Source organism: Oncorhynchus gorbuscha, linkage group LG04, assembly GCF_021184085.1.
Source record: "Oncorhynchus gorbuscha isolate QuinsamMale2020 ecotype Even-year linkage group LG04, OgorEven_v1.0, whole genome shotgun sequence".
In the NCBI taxonomy this organism is placed as follows: Eukaryota; Metazoa; Chordata; class Actinopteri; order Salmoniformes; family Salmonidae; genus Oncorhynchus; species Oncorhynchus gorbuscha.
This window is the reverse complement of record NC_060176.1, coordinates 33,467,485-33,491,530: the sequence shown is the minus strand read 5'-3', so window position 1 is coordinate 33,491,530 and position 24,046 is coordinate 33,467,485. Positions and strand designations below refer to the sequence as shown.

At 43.5% G+C, this 24,046-nt stretch overlaps 1 protein-coding gene across 3 annotated transcripts in view; it reads right to left on the bottom strand.

Moving 5' to 3' along the window:
• The window catches only part of lrrc2 (leucine rich repeat containing 2), a 46,097-nt gene that overhangs the window by 4,871 nt on the left and 17,180 nt on the right, over positions 1-24,046 (bottom strand). For all 3 annotated transcript variants that reach the window (XR_006838481.1, XM_046346534.1, XM_046346533.1), the window contains 6 exons: positions 22,241-22,371; positions 21,011-21,072; positions 20,738-20,894; positions 20,423-20,556; positions 11,887-12,032; positions 11,207-11,359 (listed from right to left, as the gene is read on the bottom strand). Coding sequence is in view for 2 of the 3 variants with exons in the window: in XM_046346534.1 (XP_046202490.1) it covers positions 11,207-11,359; positions 11,887-12,032; positions 20,423-20,556; positions 20,738-20,894; positions 21,011-21,072; positions 22,241-22,371 (783 nt within the window). In the remaining variant the exon portion in view is untranslated. The remainder of the gene's footprint in view (positions 1-11,206; positions 11,360-11,886; positions 12,033-20,422; positions 20,557-20,737; positions 20,895-21,010; positions 21,073-22,240; positions 22,372-24,046) is intronic.

The following is a 24,046-nucleotide window of genomic DNA, read 5'->3' as shown; positions in this document are numbered from 1 at the left end:
TAGGGGCAGTGTGGGAGGTGTTGGATGAGAGCGAGAGGGAAAAGGATACAAGGTAGTGGTCGGAGACTTGGAGGGGAGTTGCAATGAGGTTAGTGGAAGAACAGCATCTAGTAAAGATGAGGTCGAGCGTATTGCCTGCCTTGTGAGTAGGGGGGAAGGTGAGAGGGTGAGGTCAAAAGAGGAGAGGAGTGGAAAGAAGGAGGCAGAGAGGAATGAGTCAAAGGTAGACGTGGGGAGGTTAAAGTCGCCCAGAACTGTGAGAGGTGAGCCGTCCTCAGGAAAGGAGCTTATCAAGGCATCAAGCTCATTGATGAACTCTCCGAGGGAACCTGGAGGGCGATAAATGATAAGGATGTTAAGCTTGAAAGGGCTGGTAACTGTGACAGCATGGAATTCAAAGGAGGCGATAGACAGATGGGTAAGGGGAGAAAGAGAGAATGACCACTTGGGAGAGATGAGGATCCCGGTGCCACCACCCCGCTGACCAGAAGCTCTCGGGGTGTGCGAGAACACGTGGGCGGACGAAGAGAGAGCAGTAGGAGTAGCAGTGTTGTCTGTGGTGATCCATGTTTCCGTCAGTGCCAAGAAGTCGAGGGACTGGAGGGAGGCATAGGCTGAGATGAACTCTGCCTTGTTGACCGCAGATCGGCAGTTCCAGAGGCTACCGGAGACCTGGAACTCCACGTGGGTCGTGCGCGCTGGGACCACCAGATTAGGTGGCCGCGGCCACGCGGTGTGGAGCGTTTGTATGGTCTGTGCAGAGAGGAGAGAACAGGGATAGACAGACACACAGTTGACAGGCTACAGAAGAGGCTACGCTAATGCAAAGGAGATTGGAATGACAAGTGGACTACACGTCTCGAATGTTCAGAAAGTTAAGCTTACGTAGCAAGAATCTTATTGACTAAAATGATTAAAATGATACAGTACTGCTGAAGTAGGCTAGCTGGCAGTGGGTGCGTTGTTGACACTACACTAATCAAGTCGTTCCGTTGAGTGTAATAGTTTCTGCAGTGCTGCTATTCGGGGGCTAGCTGGCTAGCTAGTAGTGTTGTTTACGTTACGTTGCGTTAAAAGAATGACAATAGCTGGCTAGCTAACCTAGAAAATCGCTCTAGACTACACAATTATCTTTGATACAAAGACGGCTATGTAGCTAGCTATGTAGCTAGCTACGATCAAACAAATCAAACCGTTGTACTGTAATGAAATGAAATGAAAATGTGATACTACTTGTGAATGCGACCGGGTTGTGAGACTATTCGGTAGACGTTGGCTAGCTGTCGGCTAGCTGTTGGCTAGCTGTTGGCTAGCTAGCAGAGTCTCCTACGTTAAGGACGACAAATAGCTGGCTAGCTAACCTCGGTAAATTAAGATAATCACTCTAAGACTACACACTCTAAACCTAAACTACACAATTATCTTGGATACGAAGATACGAAGACAGCAAAGACAGCTATGTAGCTAGCTAACACTACACTAATCAAGTCGTTCAGTTGAGTGTAATAGTTTCTCCAGTGCAGCTAATCAGTGGACGTTAGCTAGTTGGCTAGTGAAGACTACGTTAGGACGGCGAAATACGATAATTACGCAATTATCTTTGATACAAAGACGGCTATGTAGCTAGCTAAGAAGAAATTGCTAAGATTAGACAAATCAAACAGTTGTGCTATAATGAAATGTAATGAAAAAGTTATACTACCTGCGGGAGCGAAGTGCCGATGCGACCACTTGCTCCAACCCGGAAGTAAGACACTAGACGGTTCCACTTCACAATAACAGCACTTACGGTTGTCTGAGACGACTCTAGCAGTACATAAATTTGATGAACTGACTTGTTGGCACTAAGGGGGTCGATTTAAAAAATGGTGCCGATAGAGAGGGCAGCCATGCTTCTAGCCCCTAGGCAACGTTGCAGCATTTTGTTTTGATTATGTGTTATTTCTTACATCATTAGGCCAGAATAATTTTTGTGTTATTACATACAGCCGGGAAGAACTTTTAGATATCAGTGCGGCGATATCTCACCAGCATTACCAGCATTACGACCAGGAATTCGACTTTCCTGAATCAAATCCTTTGTTTGTACCCCCCAGGGCAATTTAACTGATTCCAGAGGCTGACCCAAAACATCACCGTCTGACTCAGGAGGCGCGCACAGCACCAACCGCTTCTGAGTATATTACTCACTAATGTTTAGTCTCTCGATAATAAAGTTGATGACCTGAGGATTTCCTTCCAGATATACATCAGGGATTGTAACATACTCTGGTTCACGGAAACAATGCTCTCTTTGGATTTACGATCTGAGTCCGTACAGTCAGTTGGGTTCTCAGTTCATCGCGCAGCCAGAAATAAATATCTCTCCAGGAAGAAGGAGGGCGGGGGTGTATGTTAAATGATTTACTAATCATTGTGTGATTGTGATAACAAACAGGAACTCAAGTCCTTTTCTTCATCTGACCTAGAACACCTCACAATCAAATGCGGGTATAGTCACAGCCGTGAATATTCTCAAGCCGATACCACGACAGCCCTCAAAGAACTTTACTGGACTTTATGCATACTGGAAACCAAATATCCTGAGGCCGCATTTATTGTAGCTGGATTTTTAACAAGGCAAATTTGAGGAAAGTGCTATCAAAATTCTATCAACACATCGACTGTAGTACTCGTGCTGCTAAAACACTTGAACACTGCTACTCCAACTTCCGGGATGCCTGCAAGGCCATCCCTCGCCCTCTATTCGGCAAATCTGATCATGACTCCATTTTGCTCCGCCCTTCCTATAGCCAGAAACTCAAAAAGGAAGTACGGACTATTCAACGCTGGTCTGACCAATCAGAATCCACACTTCAAGATTGTTTTGATCACACAGTCTGGAATATGTTCCGGGTAGCCTCCAAGAATAACATTGATGAATATACTGATACTGTCATGCAGGTGAAAGAGGACCCAAAAGCGACTTGGCGAAAACAGAGTCTTTAATCCAGTAAAGTAAATACAAACAAAAAACACAACTTTCACTCGAAATGACGAGGACAAACTGGAGACTCGATCTTGAACAGCAGGTGAACAGCAGGTTGCCTCGGGAAGGCACTTGAACCAGACAGACTCAGACACCTGCTCACCACGCAGCATCTGAGGAAAACACGACACGACAGGGCGATACACAAACACAGCACGGTGAATTCTAGACAAGGAACCGACAGGACAGGAACGGAACACAAAGGAAGAAATAGGGACTCTAATCAGGGGAAAGGATCGGGAACAGGTGTGGGAAGACTAAATGATTGATTAGGGGAATAGGAACAGCTGGGAGCAGGAACGGAACGATAGAGAGAAGAGAGAGCGAGAGAGTGAGAGAGGGAGGGGGAGAGAGAGGGATAGAAAGAGGGAAAGAACCTAATAAGACCAGCAGAGGGAAACGAATAGAATGGGAAGCACAGGGACAAGACAAGATAATAAATGACAAAACATGACAGTACCCCCCCACTCACCGAGCGCCTCTTGGCGCACTCGAGGAGGAATCCTGGCGGCAACGGAGGAAATCATCAATGAGTGAACGGTCCAGCACGTCCCGAGACGGAACCCAACTCCTCTCCTCAGGACCGTAACCCTCCCAATCCACTAAGTATTGGTGACCCCGTCCCCGAGAACGCATGTCCATGATCTTATGTACCTTGTAAATAGGTGCGCTCGACAAGGACGGGAGGGGGAGGGAAGACGAACGGGGGTGCGAAGAAAGGGCTTAACACAGGAGACATGGAAGACAGGATGGACGCGACGAAGATGTCGCGGAAGAAGCAGTCGCACAGCGACAGGATTGACGACCTGGGAGACACGGAACGGACCAATGAACCGCGGAGTCAACTTACGAGAAGCTGTCGTAAGAGGAAGGTTGCGAGTGGAAAGCCACACTCTCTGGCCGCAACAATACCTTGGACTCTTAATCCTGCGTTTATTGGCGGCTCTCACAGTCTGTGCCCTGTAACGGCAAAGTGCAGACCTCACCCTCCTCCAGGTGCGCTCACAACGTTGGACAAACGCTTGAGCGGAGGGAACGCTGACTCGGCAAGCTGGGATGAGAACAGAGGAGGCTGGTAACCCAGACTACTCTGAAACGGAGATAACCCGGTAGCAGACGAAGGAAGCGAATTGTGAGCGTATTCTGCCCAGGGGAGCTGTTCTGCCCAAGACGCAGGGTTTCTGAAAGAAAGGCTGCGTAGTATGCGACCAATCGTCTGATTGGCCCTCTCTGCTTGACCGTTAGACTGGGGATGAAACCCGGAAGAGAGACTGACGGACGCACCAATCAAACGACAGAACTCCCTCCAAAACTGTGACGTGAATTGCGGGCCTCTGTCTGAAACGGCGTCTAACGGGAGGCCATGAATTCTGAATACATTCTCGATAATGATTTGTGCCGTCTCCTTAGCGGAAGGAAGTTTAGCGAGGGGAATGAAATGTGCCGCCTTAGAGAACCTATCTACAACCGTAAGAATCACAGTCTTCCCCGCAGACAAAGGCAGACCGGTAATGAAGTCTAGGGCGATGTGAGACCATGGTCGAGAAGGAATGGGGAGCGGTCTGAGACGACCGGCAGGAGGAGAGTTACCCGACTTAGTCTGCGCGCAGTCCGAACAAGCAGCCACGAAACGGCGCGTGTCACGCTCCTGAGTCGGCCACCAAAAGCGCTGGCGAATAGACGCAAGAGTGCCTCGAACACCGGGATGACCAGCTAACTTGGCAGAGTGAGCCCACTGAAGAACAGCCAGACGAGTGGAAACAGGAACGAAAAGGAGGTTACTAGGACAAGCGCGGCGACGCAGTGTGCGTGAGTGCTTGCTTAACCTGTCTTTCAATTCCCCAGACTGTTAACCCGACAACACGCCCATAAGGAAGAATCCCCTCGGGATCAGTAGAAGCCACAGAAGAACTAAACAGACGGGATAAGGCATCAGGCTTGGTGTTCTTGCTACCCGGACGGTAAGAAATCACAAACTCGAAACGAGCGAAAAACAACGCCCAACGAGCTTGACGGGCATTAAGTCGTTTGGCAGAACGGATGTACTCAAGGTTCTTATGGTCTGTCCAAACGACAAAAGGAACGGTCGCCCCTCCAACCACTGTCGCCATTCGCCTAGGGCTAAGCGGATGGCGAGCAGTTCACGGTTACCCACATCATAGTTGCGCTCAGATGGCGACAGGCGATGAGAAAAATAAGCGCAAGGATGAACCTTATCGTCAGACTGGAAGCGCTGGGATAGAATGGCTCCCACGCCTACCTCTGAAGCGTCAACCTCGACAATGAATTGTCTAGTGACGTCAGGAGTAACGAGGATAGGAGCGGACGTAAAACGTTCTTTTAGAAGATCAAAAGCTCCCTGGGCGGAACCGGACCACTTAAAACACGTCTTGACAGAAGTAAGAGCTGTGAGAGGGGCAGCAACTTGACCGAAATTACGAATGAAACGCCGATAGAAATTAGCGAAACCTAAAAAGCGCTGCAACTCGACACGTGACCTTGGAACGGGCCAATCACTGACAGCTTGGACCTTAGCGGAATCCATCTGAATGCCTTCAGCGGAAATAACGGAACCGAGAAAAGTAACGGAGGAGACATGAAAAGAGCACTTCTCAGACTTTACGTAGAGACAATTCTCTAAAAGGCGCTGTAGAACACGTCGAACGTGCTGAACATGAATCTCGAGTGACGGAGAAAAAATCAGGATATCGTCAAGATAGACAAAAACAAAGATGTTCAGCATGTCTCTCAGAACATCATTAACTAATGCCTGAAAAACAGCTGGCGCATTGGCGAGACCAAACGGCAGAACCCGGTACTCAAAATGCCCTAACGGAGTGTTAAACGCCGTTTTCCACTCGTCCCCCTCTCTGATGCGCACGAGATGGTAAGCGTTACGAAGGTCCAACTTAGTAAAGCACCTGGCTCCCTGCAGAATCTCGAAGGCTGATGACATAAGGGGAAGCGGATAACGATTCTTAACCGTTATGTCATTCAGCCCTCGATAATCCACGCAGGGGCGCAGAGTACCGTCCTTCTTCTTAACAAAAAGAACCCCGCCCCGGCCGGAGAGGAAGAAGGCACTATGGTACCGGCGTCAAGAGACACAGACAAATAATCCTCGAGAGCCTTACGTTCGGGAGCCGACAGAGAGTATAGTCTACCCCGAGGAGGAGTGGTCCCCGGAAGGAGATCAATACTACAATCATACGACCGGTGAGGAGGAAGGGAGTTGGCTCGGGACCGACTGAAGACCGTGCGCAGATCATGATATTCCTCCGGCACTCCTGTCAAATCGCCAGGTTCCTCCTGAGAAGTAGGGACAGAAGAAACGGGAGGGATGGCAGACATTAAACACTTCACATGACAAGAAACGTTCCAGGATAGGATAGAATTACTAGACCAATTAATAGAAGGATTATGACATACTAGCCAGGGATGACCCAAAACAACAGGTGTAAACGGTGAACGAAAAATCAAAAAGAAATAGTCTCACTGTGGTTACCAGATACTGTGAGGGTTAAAGGTAGTGTCTCAAATCTGATACTGGGAAGATGACTACCATCTAAGGCGAACATGGGCGTAGGCTTCTCTAACTCTCTGAAAGGAATGTCATGTTTCCGAACCCATGCTTCGTCCATGAAACAACCCTCAGCCCCAGAGTCTATCAAGGCACTACATGTAGCACCCGAACCGGTCCAGCGTAGATGGACCGACAAAGTAGTACAGGATCTTGATGGAGAGACTTGAGTAGTTGCGCTCACCTGTAGCCCTCCGCTTACAGATGAGCTCTGGCTTTTACTGGACATGAATTAACAAAATGTCCAGCAACTCCGCAATAGAGGCACAGGCGGTTGGTGATCCTCCGTTCCCTCTCCTTAGTCGAGATGCGAATCCCTCCCAGCTGCATGGGCTCAGACTCTGAGCCAGAGGAGGGAGATGGTTGCGATGCGGAGCAGGGAAACACCGTTGATGCGAGCTCTCTTCCACGAGCCCGGTGACGAAGATCTACCCGTCGTTCTATGCGGATGGCGAGAGCAATCAAAGAGTCCACATCTGAAGGAACCTCCCGGGAGAGAATCTCATCCTTAACCACTGCGTGGAGTCCCTCCAGAAAACGAGCGAGCAGCGCCGGCTCGTTCCACTCACTAGAGGCAGCAAGAGTGCGAAACTCAATAGAATAATCCGTTATGGACCGTTCACCTTGGCATAAGGAAGCCAGGGCCCTAGAAGCCTCCCTACCAAAAACTGAACGGTCAAAAACCCGAATCATCTCCTCTTTAAAGTTCTGGAACTTGTTAGAGCAATCAGCCCTTGCCTCCCAGATAGCTGTGCCCCATTCTCGAGCCCGGCCAGTAAGGAGTGAAATGACGTAAGCAACCCGAGCTCTCTCTAGAGTATGTGTTGGGTTGGAGAGAGAACACAATCTCACACTGCGTGAGAAAGGAGCGGCACTCAGTGGGCTGCCCGGAGTAGCAAGGTGGGTTATTAACCCTAGGTTCTGGAGGCTCGGCAGGCCAGGAAGTAACAGGTGGCACGAGACGTAGACTCTGGAACTGTCCAGAGAGGTCGGAAACCTGAGCGGCCAGGTTCTCCACGGCATGGCGAGCAGCAGACAATTCCTGCTCGTGTCTGCCGAGCATGGCTCCTTGGATCTCGACGGCAGTGTAACGAGCGTCTGAAGTCGCTGGGTCCATTCCTTGGTCGGTTCCTTCTGTCATGCAGGTGAAAGAGGACCCAAAAGCGACTTGGCGAAAACAGAGTCTTTAATCCAGTAAAGTAAATACAAACAAAAAACACAACTTTCACTCGAAATGACGAGGACAAACTGGAGACTCGATCTTGAACAGCAGGTGAACAGCAGGTTGCCTCGGGAAGGCACTTGAACCAGACAGACTCAGACACCTGCTCACCACGCAGCATCTGAGGAAAACACGACACGACAGGGCGATACACAAACACAGCACGGTGAATTCTAGACAAGGAACCGACAGGACAGGAACGGAACACAAAGGAAGAAATAGGGACTCTAATCAGGGGAAAGGATCGGGAACAGGTGTGGGAAGACTAAATGATTGATTAGGGGAATAGGAACAGCTGGGAGCAGGAACGGAACGATAGAGAGAAGAGAGAGCGAGAGAGTGAGAGAGGGAGGGGGAGAGAGAGGGATAGAAAGAGGGAAAGAACCTAATAAGACCAGCAGAGGGAAACGAATAGAATGGGAAGCACAGGGACAAGACAAGATAATAAATGACAAAACATGACAGATACGGTGACTGAGTTTATCAGGAAGAATATAGGAGAAGTTGTTTCCACTGTGACTATTAAAACCTACCCTAAAAAGAAACCGTGGCTAGATGGCAGCATTCGCGTAAAACTGAAAGTGCTAACCACCACATTTAACCATTGAAAGGTGACTGTGAATATGGCAGTACAAACAAGTAGTTATTCCCTCTGGAAGGCATTCAAACAGGCAAAACGTCAGTATAGAGACAAAGTGGAGTCGCAATTCAACGGCTCAGACTCAAGGGGTATGTGGCAGGGTCTACAGACAATCACGGACTACAAAACACCTTCTTCGCCTGCTTTGAGGATGAGAGCACCATCGATGCGGCCCGCTTACCGAGGACTGTGGGCTCTCCTTCTCTGTGGCCGACAAGAGTAAGACTTTTAAACGTGTTAACCCTTGAAAGGCTGCCGGCCCAGACGGCATCCCTAGCCGCGTCTTCAGAGCATGTGTAGACCAGCTGGCTGGTGTGTTTATGGACATATTTAATCTCTCCCTATCCCAGTCTGCTGTCCTCACATGCTTCAAGATGGCCACCATTGTTCCTGTACCCAAGAAAGCAAAGGTAACTGAACTAAATGACTATCGCCCCGTCGCACTCACTTCTCACAAGTGCTTTGAGAGACAAGTCAAGGATCATGTCACCTCTACCTTACCTGACACCCTAGACCCACTTCAATTTGCTTACCGCCCCAATAGATTCGCAGACGATGCAATCGCATTACACTGCCCTATCCCATCTGGACAAGAGGAATACATTCAACACCATAGTACCCTCCAAGCTCCACATTAAGCTTGAGGCCCTGGGTCCTCGACTTCCTGACGGGCCGCCCCCAGGTGGTGAAGGTAGGAAACAACACCTCCACTTCGCTGATCCTCAACACTGGGGCCCCACAAGGGTGTGTAATCAGCCCCCTCCTGTACTCCCTGTTCACCCATGACTGCGTGGCCACGCACACCTACAACACAATCATCAAGTTTCCAGATGACACAACAGTAGTAGGCGTGATTACCAACAGTGACAAAGCCTACAAGGAGGAGGTGAGGGCTCTGGGAGTGTGGTGCCAGGAAAAGAACCTCTCACTCAATGTCAACAAATCAAAGGAGATGATTGTGGACTTCAGGAAAGAGCAGAGGGAGCATCCCCTAGACAGTGTGGTGAAGAAGGCGCAACAGCGCCTCTTCAACCTCAGGAGGCAGAAGAAATTTGGCTTGGCACCTAAAACCCTCACAAACTTTTACAGATGCACAATTGAGAGCATTCTGTCAGGCTGTATCACCACCTGGTATGGAAACTGCACCGACCACAACCTCAGGGTTCACCAGAGTCTGCCCAATGCATCACTGAGGGCAAACTACCTGCCCTCCAGGACACCTATAGCACCCGATGTCACGGTAAGGCCAAAAAGATCACCTGTCTCAGCGTCAACAGTGAAAGGCGACTCCGGGATGCTGGTCTTCTAGGCAGAGTTCCTCTGTCCAGTCTTCTTTTCCCCATCTTAATCTTTTCTTTTTATTGGCCAGTCTGAGATATGGCTTTTTCTTTGCAACTCTGCCTAGAAGGCCAGCATCCCGGAGTTGCCTCTTCACTGTTGACATTGAGACTGGGGTTTTGCAGGTATTATTTATTTAAGCTGCCAGTTGAGGACTTGTGAGGCGTCTGTTTCTCAAACTAGACACTCTAATGTACTTGTCCTCTTGCTCAGTTGTGCACCGGGGCCTCCCACTCCTCTTTCTATTCTGGTTTGAGCCAGTTTGCAGGTTCTGTGAAGGGAGTTGTACACAGCGTTGTACGAGATCTTCAGTTTCTTGGCAATTTCCCGCATGGAATAGCCTTCATTTCTCAGAACAAGAATAGACTGACGAGTTTCAGAAGAAAGTTCTTTGTTTCTGGCCATTTTGAGCCCTTAATCGAATCCACAATTGCTGATGCTCCAGATACTCAACTAGTCTGAAGAAGGCCAGTTTTATTGCTTCTTTAAGCAGCATAACAGTTTTCAGCTGTGCTAACGTAATTGCAAAATGGTTTTCTTATGATCAATTAGCCTTTTAAAATTATAAACCTGGATTAGCTAACACAACGTGCTATTGGAACACAGGAGTGATGGTTTCTGATAATGGGCCTCTGTACGCCTATGTAGATATTCCATTAATAATCAGCCCTTTCCAGAAACAAAAGTCATTTACAACATTAACTGTATTTCTGATCAATTTGATATAATTTGATGTTATTCTGATCAATTTGATACAACAAATGTGATTTTCTTTAAAAAACAATGACATTTCTAAGTGACCCCAAACTTTTGAACGGTAGTGTACATAGACATGAAATCACTGGCCACTTTAATAAATTAAACACTAGTCACTTTAATAATGTTTACATATTTTGATTTAGTCATCTCATTTGTATATACTGTATTCTATTCTATTGTATCTTAGTCTATGCCGCTTTGACATTGCTCGTCCTTATATTTATATATTCTTAATTCCATTCCTTTACTTAGATTTGTGTGTATTGTGTGTATTCTTGTGAAATTGTTTGATGTTACTTGTTAGATAGTTTTGCACTGTTGGAGTTAGAAACACAAGCATCTGCTGAATGTGTATGTGACCAATACAATTTAATAGAATTTTATCCTATGACAGTACCAAGTTGAAACTGAGCTCTTCAGTAAGGCCCTTCTACTGCCAATGTTTGTCTTTGGAGATTGCATGACTGTATGCTCAATTTTATACACTTGTCAGCAATGGGTGTGTCTGAAATAGCCAAATCCACTAATTTGAACGGGTGTCCACATACTTTTGTATATATAGTGTATATGTGACCACCAGGCGTAGTTATACAGTGATATTATGATACTAATCACTCTCAGTCATCTCGTCAGACTTACTTGATGGCAGGATTTTCTTTAAGCCCTGAAGGCCAGCAGATCAATGTGTCTCCACTAACAACAATCATCTTGAGTGTAGTGATATTTACCAAACACTTTGGCAAATATGACATGTTATTCTTATGAACAAACAAGGATTCCAATTCTTCCAACCTGAATCGGACACAGGAGATATTGGGAATAGTTAAAGAAGCGGCGGCCAACCCTCCTCCTAGAGAGCTACAAGGTACAGGCTTTTACCTTAACCCAACACTTATCTAATTCAGGGGTGTACTCACTAGGAACTAAACCAAAGCAAATGTGACAAAACGTGGAGGGTCCTACCTAAATTTGTCCAAAAATTAACTAGTTTTTCTTGCAGAACATTTTTCGTTGCCAAATACTTTGCTACGATTTGCACTAGCAAATACACCCCAGCTAATCAAGATCCTGATGAGCAGCTGATTAACAGAGCATTCAGCAGGGTTGGAGAAAAAACCTGCACACTCAGTAGCTCTCCAGGCAGAAGGTTGCCCCCACCCAAAGTGGAAACATGTCATCATTATAACCATTTTAATATCATTTATGAATATGAAACTTTTATCATTAGATGATCATGATGATAATACATTATGGTAATGTGTGAGTGATGAATGATGAAATGGTAATCTGTTATAGTATTAAGGCTATGCTTCACATACCTGTCCATATCCTCAGGCAAATCCGTCAACATGTTGATACTCATATCCAACAATTGTAGGCTTGTCATACGAAGAGCACAGATGGGTATGCTGGCGAATTGGTTTTCTGCTATATCCAGATGTGTGACTTTCTTGAGATTGCTTAACTGAAACAAAGACTCTGATTTATTCTGTGTTTACATAGAAGAACAATAGCAAGAAAACAAATCCCTACAATAAAGGCCTTATAAAACATTATCATCACAGAATGAGACCTTTTGCATTTTTGTTAAGTTTTCGCATGGTTGTGGTTCGCCATTGTTGCTTGTTGTACAGTATACATACTGAGTGTACAAATATTAAGAACACCTTCCTAATATCGAGTAGCCCCCCTTTAGGACAGCCTCAATTCATAGGGGTACGGACTTTAAGGTGTCGAAAAGTGTTTCACAGGGATGGTGGCCCATGTTGACTACAATGTTTCCCACAGTTGTGTCAAGTTGGCTGGATGTCCTTTGGGTGGACCATTCATGATACACACAGGAAACTGTTGAGCTTGTAAAACCCAGCAGTGTTGCAGTTTTTGACACAAACCAGTGCTCTTGGCACCTAGTACCATACCCCATTCAAAGGCACTTAAATCTACACTGATTGAAGTGGATTTAACAAGTGACATCAATAAGGGATAATAGCGTTCAACTGCATTCACCCGGTCAGTCTATATCATGGAAAGAGTGTTCTTAATGTTTTTTACACTTAGTAGAAATACCTGGTTCTAATACAGTTAACTGACAAAATAATGGAAACACTTGAGTAAATGAGGGATACAAAGTATATTGAAAGCAGGTGCTTCCACATAGGTGTGGTTCCTGAGCAATAAACATCCCATCATACTTAGAGTCATATATAAAAATGATGGATAGGCCATTATTTTGGCTACCATGGCTATGCCCCCATAGGATGCCCCCATCTACAGGGCACAAGTGGCCACAATGGTTTGATAAGCATGAAAATGATGTAAACCATATCCCATGGCAGTCTCAGTCACCAGATCTCAACCCAATTAAAGACTTATGGGAGATTCTAGAGAGGCGCCTGAGACAACATTTTCCACCTCCATAAACAAAACACCAAATTATGGAATTTCTCGAGAAATAATGGTGTTGCATCCCTCCAATAGAGTTCCAGACACTTTTGGAAAGAACATGGACACTGTAAACATCCAGCTAGAGGTCAGAGATCAGCGGAACAACAGTAATATAGCATGGCTGCTATTCAGAGGATTGTTGCTCTGTAAAATAACTTGCAGCGACTGCCACGCAATTGGCTGGTGTATATAAATGTGCATATTCACAACAACCTGAGCCCGTTGCAGACTCACAATGATGGGGCTTTCCTTAAAAAATACAGGGTCCCACGAGAGGAGATAATCAGACTGCTTGACCTCGTGTCTCCCTCAATATGCCGACCAACCCACTGCAACTTTGCCTGAGTGCTGCAACCTGGGCTTAGGGTAGATGTAACATAGTAAACAAAAATCTGGGACACTCTAATTAGTATGATATGTTACGTTTGTATGTATTACTTTGTGGATGTCCATCATCCATTTCGTATGATATGTTACAAATTACAATTAGCATGATATGGTTTGAATTACAATCCGTATATGTCAGAAATTGCAATTCGTACAATATGTTCAATATATGCAATACATGATATTTTATGAATTCCAATTTGTTGTTGCTAATGTTAGCTAGGTGGTAGGTGGTGTTAGGAAATTATGATTAATATGACTGAACAAATAATTTTAAATGGAACTGTAACTAAGTAAACTTATACACTGTTTTATTATATCTGATTAACAATATGAGTTCATAAGGACACGGACAAGGAGTAATTAAAGTTAATGAACACCATTCCAACTAGGAAGAAACTAATGGGTTGGGGACTGTGTAAACAAATAATGTCGTTAACCTAACGTTGAACCTACAGAAACTTAGCTCTGGGGTTTTTAGATAAGGCAGTGAGTGCATTCCTGGGTTTTCTGTTAATTAAAACTGTCAATTCACTGGTGATCGATAATGTTGAGGGGTCAAAAGTTATCTGGGAGTGTGTTAGTAAGTTAGAATGAACTTTTCACCTTACTTTGTCCCAGTCGAGATTCTGTTAAAGCAATGAAATGGCGTCATGATCTGTATATAAACTGCTGCACGTGATTAAGTGGGAGCACGCTCCGAGAATAAATTCTATGACCTATTATTGAAAGACTGGTCTGCGTCTATTTTATGCAGACAAGAAATCTTAGAAATTCTCATAAAATAGATTAAGGGCTTTCAATTGATGAAAGCACATTTCTTTAAATTACAGTAACAGGTGGCTAACGCTAACATTAGCTAGGTGGCTAACGTTAGGTAGGCTAGGGTTTAAGGATAAGGTTAGAAGTTAGGTTAAAGGGTTAGGGTTCATTTTGGATTTTCATTTACGATGTTACATCTAGTCTATGAGACCAGAGTGGTATCATACAAATTAGGTTTGAGGAGTTAGTGACGTAACTTTGGTCAACTCTGAGTTCAACTCGGGATAACCAGTCATATGATTATGGCTTACCTTTTAGTCAGGTCAATTTCTATAGCAACAAATCCTTCAGATCTAACCTGCTCAGGGGCAGACTAACTCAGGGCTAACTCCATTTATCCTGAATGAAGTGTTTGAGCTGCGAGTTGAGGACCAATGAAATCAGAATGCCTCCCTCTTGCAAAGATTGTGTCATCACCCCCTTTGTTCGAGGAAGACAATTTATTAAATATTGTATTATTCAACTGTTTTTGTGTGTAAATACATACAGTACCAGTCAAAAGTTTGGACACCTACACATTCAAGGGTTTTACTTTATTTATACTATTTTCTACATTGTAGAATAATAGTGAAGGCATCAAAACTATGACATAACACATATGGAATCGTGTAGTAACCAAAAATGTTTTAACCTCTTTGGCCTGGGGGCAGTATTGAGTAGCTTGGATGAATAAGGTGCCCAGAGTAAACTGCCTGCTACTCAGGCCCAGAAGCTGAGATATGCATTTTAGGATGTCTTTGAGTATAACAGAACTCATATGGCAGGTGAAAACCTGAGAAAAATACAACCAGGAAGTGGGAAATCTGAGGTTTGTAGTTTTTCAAGTGAGTGCCTATCCAATATACAATGTACATTGAGTCCGATTGCACTTCCTAAGGCTTCCACTAGATGTCAACAGTCTTTAGAACATTGTTTCAGGCTTTTTCTATGAAGGGGGAGGGAATAAAAGCTGTTTGAATCAGGGGTCTGGCAGAAAGCCATTAGTTTAGTCACGCGTGCAGCCGTGAGTACGAGCTGAGCTCCTATTCCTTTTTAAAGACAAAGGAATTATCCGGTTGAAACATTATACAAGATTTATGATAAAAACATCCTAAAGATTGATTCTATACATCTTTTGACATATTTCTACGAACTGTAATATAACTTTTTAGACTTTTCATCTGGACCTAGTGCTCTCGCCTTGTGCATTTTGGATTACTGGACTAAACGCGCTTACAAAAATGAGGTATTTGGACATAAATCATGGACTTTATTGAACAAAACAAACATTTATTGTGGAACTGGGATTCCTGGGAGTGCATTCCAATGAAGATCATCAAAGGTAAGTGAATATTTATAATGCTATTTCTGACTTTTACTGACTCCACAACATGGCGGGTATCTGTATGGCTTGTTTTTGTAGCTGAGCGCTGTACTTGCAGTAAAGCTTTTTTGAAATCTGACACAGTGGTTGCATTAAGGAGAAGTATATCTTTAATTATATGTGTAACACTTGTATCTTTCATCAACGTTTCTGATGAGTATTTCTGTAAATTGATGTGGCTCTCTGCAAAATCACTGGATGTTTTGGAAGCAAAACATTACTGAACATAACGTGCCAATGTAAACTGAGATTTTTGGATATAAATATGAACTTTATCGAACAAAACATATATGTATTGTGTAACATGAAGTCCTATGAGTGCCATCTGATAAAGATCATCAAAGGTTAGTGATTAATTTTATCTCTATATCTGCTTCTTGTGACTCCTTTCTCTGGCTGGATAAATTGCGTTTTTTTGTGACTAGGCGCTGACCTAACATAATCGCATGGAATGCCTTTGTCATAAAGCATTTTTGAAAACGAACACCGTGGTGGGATTAACAACAGCTTTATCTTTAAAATGGTGTATAATACTTGTATGTTTGAGGAATTTTAATTATGAGATTTCTGCTGTTTGAATTTGGTGCCCTGCACTTTCACTGGCTGTTGTCAAATTGATGACAGCTTTGTACACTCTTGACAATCTCTCAATCAGCTTTATGAGGAATGCTTTTCCAACAGTCTTGAAGGAGTTCTCACATATGCTGAGGAGCACTTGTTGGCTGCCTTTCCTTCACTCTGATGTACAACTCATCCCAAACCATCTCAATTGGGTTGATGTCAATTGATTGTGGGGGCCAGGTCAACTGATGCGATCAGACAGATTTCCACCGGTCTAATCTCCATTGCCCGTGTTTCTTGGCCCAAGCAAGTCTCTTCTTATTATTGGTGTCCTTTAGTAGTGGTTTCTTCGTAGAAATTTGACCTTGAATGCCTGATTCACGCAGTCTCCTCTGAACAGTTGATGTTGAGATGTGTCTGTTACTTGAACTCTGTGAAGCATTTATTTGGTCTACAATTTCTGAGGTTGGTAACTCTAATGAACTTATCCTCTGCAGCAGAGGTAACTCTGGGTCTTCCTTTTCTGTAGAGGTCCTCATGACAGCCAGTTTCATCATAGTGCTTGATGGTTCTTGTGACTGCACTTGAAGAAACTTTCCAAGTTCTTGAAATTTTCCGTATTGACTGATCTTCATGTAATGATGGACTGTAATTTGTCTTTGCTTATTTGAGCTGTTCTTGCCATATTGTTCTTGCCTTATTTGAGCTGTTCTTACCAACTACCTACCTCCTCCCCTTATTTGATTTTGTTTTTCTGCTATTTTGCACACCAGTATTTCTACTTGCACATCCTCATCTGCACATCTATCACGCCAGTGTTAATTGCTAAATTGTATTTACTTCGCCACTATGGCCTATTTATTGCCTTACCTCCTTACTTAATTTGCACACACTGTATACAGATTTTTCTATTGTGTTTATTGACTGTGCGTTTGTTTATCACATGTGTAACTCCGTGTTGTTGTTTTTGTCACACGACTTTGCTTTATCTTGTCCAGGTCGCAGTTGTAAATGAGAACTTGTTCTCAACTGGCCTACCTGGTTAAATACATGTGAAAAATTGGGCTATCTTCTAAATACCACCCTTACCTTGTCACAACACAACTGATTGGCTTAAAAGCAATAAGAAGGAAAGACATTCCACAAATTAACAAGGCACACCTGTTAATTGAAATGCATTCCAGCTGACTACCACATGAAGCTGGTTGAGAGAATGCCAAGAGTGTGCAAAGCTGTCATCAAGGCAAAGGGTGACAACTTAGAAGAATCTCAAATATAAAATGTATTTTATACACTTTTTTGGTTACTACATGACTCCATATGTTATTTAATTGTTTTATTTATTTAAAAAAAATGCACCTTTATTAAACCAGGTAGGCAAGTTGAGAACAAGTTCTCATTTACAATTTGATGTCTTCACAATTATTCTACAATGTAGAAAATAGTCTAAATAAAGAAAAACCCTTAAATTCATTTTTTGTATGACTTAATAAAATTCAAACTTTTTTATGACTTAATCAAATTATTTTATTGATAAGACAGAAGCTGACACCAAGACACCCAAGACCCACTCCAATTTGCATACCACCCCAAAATATCCATAGATGACGCATTCTCAATTGCTCTCCACACTGCCCTTACCCACCTAGATAAGAGGAATACATACTGTATGTGAGAATGCTGTTCATTGACTACTGCTTGGCATTCAACACCATTGTCCCCTCCAAGCTCTCCACCAAGCTTAAGAGTCTGGGTCTGAACACCTCCATCTGCAACTGGATCCTGGACTTTCTGACGGCCCGAGCCCAGGTGGTGAGGGTAGGCGAAGTCACCTCCGGCACGCTGACCCTCAACACAGGGTTCCCCACAGGGGTGTGTGCTTAGTCCCTTCCTGTTCTCCCTGTTCACCCACAACTGCGTGGCCACGCACGACTCCAATACCATCATCAAGTTTACTGATGACATGAAGGTAGTAGGCCTGATCACCGGCGATGATGAGTTAGCCTACAGGGAAGAGATCTGTAACCTGACAGTGTGGTGCCAGAACAACAACTTCTCCCTTAATGTCAGTAAGACCAAAGAGCTGATCATGGACTACAAGAAACGGGGGAGCGAGCTCGCCCCCAACCACCTCGACGGGGCTGCAGTGGTGCAGGTTGAGAGCTTCAAGTTTTCAAATCACTAAAGACCTAAAATGGTCCAAACACGCGCACAGTTGTGAAGAAGGCGCGACAGCTCCTCTTTTCCCCTCTGGAGGTTGAAAAAGTTTGGCATGGGCTTTCAAATCCTCAAACAGTTCTACAGCTGTACCATTGAGAGCATTTTGACTGTCTGCATCACTGCCTGGTATGGCAATAGCATCGCCCTCAATCGCATGGAGCTACAGAGGTTGGTGCGGATAGCCCAGTACATCACTGTGTCCGAGCTCCCTGACATCCAGGACATCTATATCAGGCAGTGTAGTAGGAAGGCCAAGAAATTTTTTAAAGACTCCAACCACCCAAGCCATAGGACTATTCTCTCTGCTTCTGCACGGCAAGCGGTACCGGTGCATCAAGTCTTGCACCAACAGGCTCTTGAACAGCTTCTATCCCCAAGCAATACGACTGATAAATAGATAACAAAATAGCTATTTGAGTTAACCTTGTATCCTTATTGACCTTTTACTTTTTATTTTTGCACTGCACTCTCACAGGGCCCTACACACTCACACACACACTCACTCCATCATCTTCTCAATCACACATAATATGCACACACATTTATACTGACTCTACACACACCCACTCACATACAAGCTGCTACTACTCTGTGTATCTTATATCCTGTTGCCTAGTCACCTTACCCGTATACATATCTACCTCCATCACTCCAGTATCCCTGCACATTGTAAATGTGGTATTGGAACTGACCCTGTATACAGTATGCTTACTTACTTATTGTGTTCTTCATATTTATTTTTATTTCTTGTGTTTTTTTTCTTCTAGTTGTACATTGGTATTGATTATTGCATTGTTGGTTTTCGAGTTTGCAAGAAAGGCATTTCACTGTATTGCATGTGACTGTCACGACTCCTACCAAAGGTGGCTCCCCCTCCTGTTCGGGTGGCGCTCGGCGGTCGTCGTCACCGGCCTACTAGCTGCCACTGATCCCTTTTCCCCCTTTTCTGTTTATTAGTTACACCTGTGTTTAGTTTAGGATAATTGGTTGGGCTTTATTTACCAGCCGGCCCGCCTGCCCACTGGATTGTTTTCAGTGTACATGTTGTACACGGCTGTCGGTCACGGTTGTCTGTGTATTTTGTATTTTGCTGGACTGTTTAAGTTCCCCGTGTTTGGGGCATTTGTTTGGGTTGCCGTCGTTTCCCCGTTGTGGTGCAAATAAAGTAGCGCCGCCCTGAACTCTCTGCTTCCTGACTTCTTCCTCCACTACACCCTGGGCGTTACAGTGACATTAAAACTTCAAACTTCAATCTTGAAAAGAGGTGCTCGTGTATTGATAAGCACACAAAAGACGGCATTAATGATAAGGAAAAAAATAAAGATGACACTTCTAAAAGCCTATTTCACACCATGGCCTGCTTGATTTGATTGATCTCTAGAGAAACTGCGCAATGTGCACATTGAGCTCACAGAAAAAAATAATACCAAAATTCAATTAGCTCAGCACTAGAGCTTAAGCACTGTAGAAAAGAAGATGACAGATTCAAATCTTGAAATCAATGGATTGTTTGTTATTTATTTTTGTCATTTATTTTCATTCTTAAAAACAAATCTGTGAAATGTATTGACATAGCTTACATTTCACATGAAATGTGGGCTATTAGTTGTGTTTGCGATTTCAGCACCAGGGAACTGGACGGGCTCACGTGAAAAAAACGAACATGGCAATGATGCTCTTAGCTGTCACACTTACAAATTCACTCTGCGTGCTTGTTTGGGAAACACTAAAAAGTAAATAACTTGGGAAGCACTGCATCTGGTACTATAATCGTAATGCTTAATTTGTGTCACAACTAGGAAACGAGGCCCAGATCTGTCTACAAATGCAAGATATTCAGATCCAATGTGTGCATGACTAACTCCGGAGGTGGGCAAGAAGATCTGATCACAATCAGATCACAATGTGTATTTTGATTGTCTACCCCTGTCAAAAAATGTTGGGCACAATCAGAATCTGGATGAAATCAGGAAAATGGATGCATGTTAGAACAAGGTATAAATGGAGCTTTTGAAGATATCATACCACACAAGCCATTTCACACAAATACCCCTTACCTCAAAAGGCAACTGTTCAAGATCATTTCCAGTTAGCTCCAATCTCTCCAGATTCTCACATTCACCAAGTTCTGGAGGAATACTGGACAGCCTATTGTAATTAACTTTCAGCACCCTCAGCTTTGTTAATTGACCTTACAAAAAAACATTGGAAAGACATGTAATGGAATGAAGAAACAGATATGTTCTAAATCACATTTAAATTCAATTCAAATGAAGGATGTTTAATGAGCTAATGTAACAAATAGAGTCATAGGAGAGACTTCAACTTTCATATTTTCAAATAGGAGGACATGCATGATACATAATAATTACCTATTTCAACAGGCAGCTTGTCAATTCCGTTTTGTGGTATATCCAATACGCAGAGGTCCGGAAACTGCACAATCCACTCTGGTAGTTTGCAGATTTTAGTTCTTCTTATGTGCCATTCTCGAAGGTATGTCATATCAAGAAGATTATCAGGAAGTTCCTGCATCGAATGTAATACAACATGAAAACAACAATAATGTGGATACATACAATGGTAGTGATTTTATCTGAAAACAATCACGATGAAAAAGAATGAGATGGTATGAGCCAATTTACCATCCATTTATCACCATCCAGCTCAAAAATGAATTTGATGCCCTCAATTATGGAATTTGCATCTGTAGGATAAAAAAGTCAGTTAAAGAGTGGAGCATGGCATTGATTGAGAGTGAGAAGAGAGAGATCACAGTAACTATGGCACAAGTACTTATTTAGATAAATGTACAGTGCATTCGGAAACTATTCTGACCCCTTCCCTTTTTTCACATTTTGTTACATTACAGCCTTACTCTAAAATTGATTAAATTATAACATGTACTCTACACACAATACCCCATATTGACGAAGCAAAAACATTTTTTTTGCACAAATAAAAAAACAGAAATACATACAGTAAGTATTCTGACCCTTTGCTAATGACACTCGAAATTGAGCTCAGGTGCATCTTGTTTCCATTGATCATCCTTTAGCTGTTTCTACAACTTGATTGGAGTCCACCTGTGGTAAATTCAATTGATTGGTCATAATTTGGAAAGGCACACACCTGTCTATATAAGGTGCCACAGTTGACAGTGCATGTCAGAGAAAAAGCCAAGCCATGAGGTCAAATTAATTATCCGTAGAGCTCAGAGACGGGATTGTGTCGAGGCACAGATCTGTGAAAGGATACCAAAAAATGTCTGCAGGATTGAAGGTCCCGAAGAACACAGTGGCCTCCATTATTCTTAAATGGAAGAAGTTTGGAACGACAAAGAATCTTCCTACAGCTGGCCGTCGGCCAAACTGAGCAATCGGGGGAGAAGGGCCTTGGTCAGAAAGTTGACCAAGAACCCGATGGTCACTCTGACAGAGCTCCAGAGTTCCTCTATGGAGATGGAATAACTTGCAGGACTGCACCGATCAGGCCTTTATGAATGAGTGGCCAGACTGAGGCGAAGGTTCACCTTCCAACAGGACAACGACCCTAAGAGCACAGCCAAGACAATGCAGGAGTCTCTGAATCGAACACCTCTGGAGCGACCTGAAAATAGCTGTGCAGCGACGCTCCCCATCCAACCTGAAAGAGCTTGAGAGGATCTGTAGAGAAGAATTGGACAAACTCCCCAAATACAGGTGTGCCAAGCTTGTAGCGTCATTCCCAAAAAGACTCAAGGCTGTACTGAGTCTGAGTAAAGGGTTTGAATACTTATGTAAATGCATATTTGTTTTATTTTTATACATTTACAACATTTTCACAGGACATGTTGGATTGCTGTCCTAATGATTTAATTGTTTTGCTGAGCTTGCCTGTGTTTGGTATATCCTGGTGGGGCTGAATTTCATTCAGAGCTGTTCTCGTCAGGTAGTGTTGGAGCACTTCCACCTCGTTGGACTTCAATGTCTTGCATGCTATGCGATACTGCCATTGTTGATTGATCCTTGGGAAAAACATTTAAAAGATTTTCTGGAAATGTTGACATTTGCGTAGTAGCATATTTACAAAAGGCATGGTTCGACCAGATCATCACAGCACCATCAATTGTTGAAAATACATTGTCTGGATGAGAGCAACTAGAAAGACACTGCTGTTTAATGTCATTATTATCACATAGCTGAGGTGAATCTAGTTTACCGGGGTACCAGTCTTTTTTTGTGCCATCATGCTATTCGTCTTGTCACACCAAATATTTTGCCGCTCGAAACAAGGAGTTGCATGATGGTACAAACAGACTGGTAATCTAGGTGACTTAAAAGGAAAACTCCACCCAAAAACTATCTTTTGGTATTTGTTTCATTAGAACATTGTTGGTATAGTTCCAAAATGTTTTGCATGCCAGCAATCAAGATATATATATATATAAGATATATATGAAATCAAGATATATAACTTTCAAAATACAGCAATACAGCTGGTATGATTAATTTTGCATCAAATAATGCTGCGTTCAAATCAAATCAAATTTTAGTGGTCACATGCACATGGTTAGCAGATGTAAAAAGGGCTGAAAATAAATTTGATTGCTGTTTTTGCAAGTGTAGCGAAATGCTTGTGCTTCTAGTTCTGACAGTACAACAATATCTAACATGTAATCTAATAATTCCATAACAACTAACTAATACACACACATCTAAGTAAAGGAATGGAATAAGAATATAAACATGCAGTTAAAGTCGGAAATTTACATACACCTTAGCCAAATACATTTAAACTCGTTTTTCACAATTCTTGACATTTAATCGTGGTAAAAATTCCCTGTCTTGCGTCAGTTAGGATCACAACTTTATTTCAAGAATGTGAAATGTCAGAATAATAGAAGAGAGAATGATTTCTTTCATCACATTCTCAGTGGGTCAGAAGTTTACATACACTCAATTGGTATTTGGTAGCATTGCCTTTAAATTGTTTAACTTGGGTCAAACGTTTCGGGTAGCCTTCTACAAGCTTCCCACAATAAATTGGGTGAATTTTGGCCCATTCCTCCTGACAGAGCTGGTGTAACTGAGCCAGGTTTGTAGGCCTCCTTGCTCGCACACGCTTTTTCAGTTCTGCCCAAATAATTTCTATAGCATTGAGGTCAGGGCTTTGTGATGGCCACTCCAATACCTTGACTTTGTTGTCCTTAAGCCATTTTGCCACAAATTTGGAAGTCTGCTTGGGGTCACTGTCCATTTGGGAGACCCATTTGCGACAAAGCTTTAACTTCCTGCTTGATGTTTTGAGATGTTACATTTACATTTACATTTAAGTCATTTAGCAGACGCTCTTATCCAGAGCGACTTACAAATTGGTGCATTCACCTTATGACATCCAGTGGAACAACCACTTTACAATAGTGCATCTAAATATTTTAAGGGGGGTGAGAAGGATTACTTTATCCTATCCTAGGTATTCCTTAAAGAGGTGGGGTTTCAGGTGTCTCCGGAAGGTGGTGATTGACTCCGCTGTCCTGGCGTCGTGAGGGAGTTTGTTCCACCATTGGGGAGCCAGAGCAGCGAACAGTTTTGACTGAGCTGAGCGGGAACTGTACTTCCTCAGTGGTAGGGAGGCGAGCAGGCCAGAGGTGGATGAACGCAGTGCCCTTATTTGGGTGTAGGGCCTGATCAGAGCCTGGA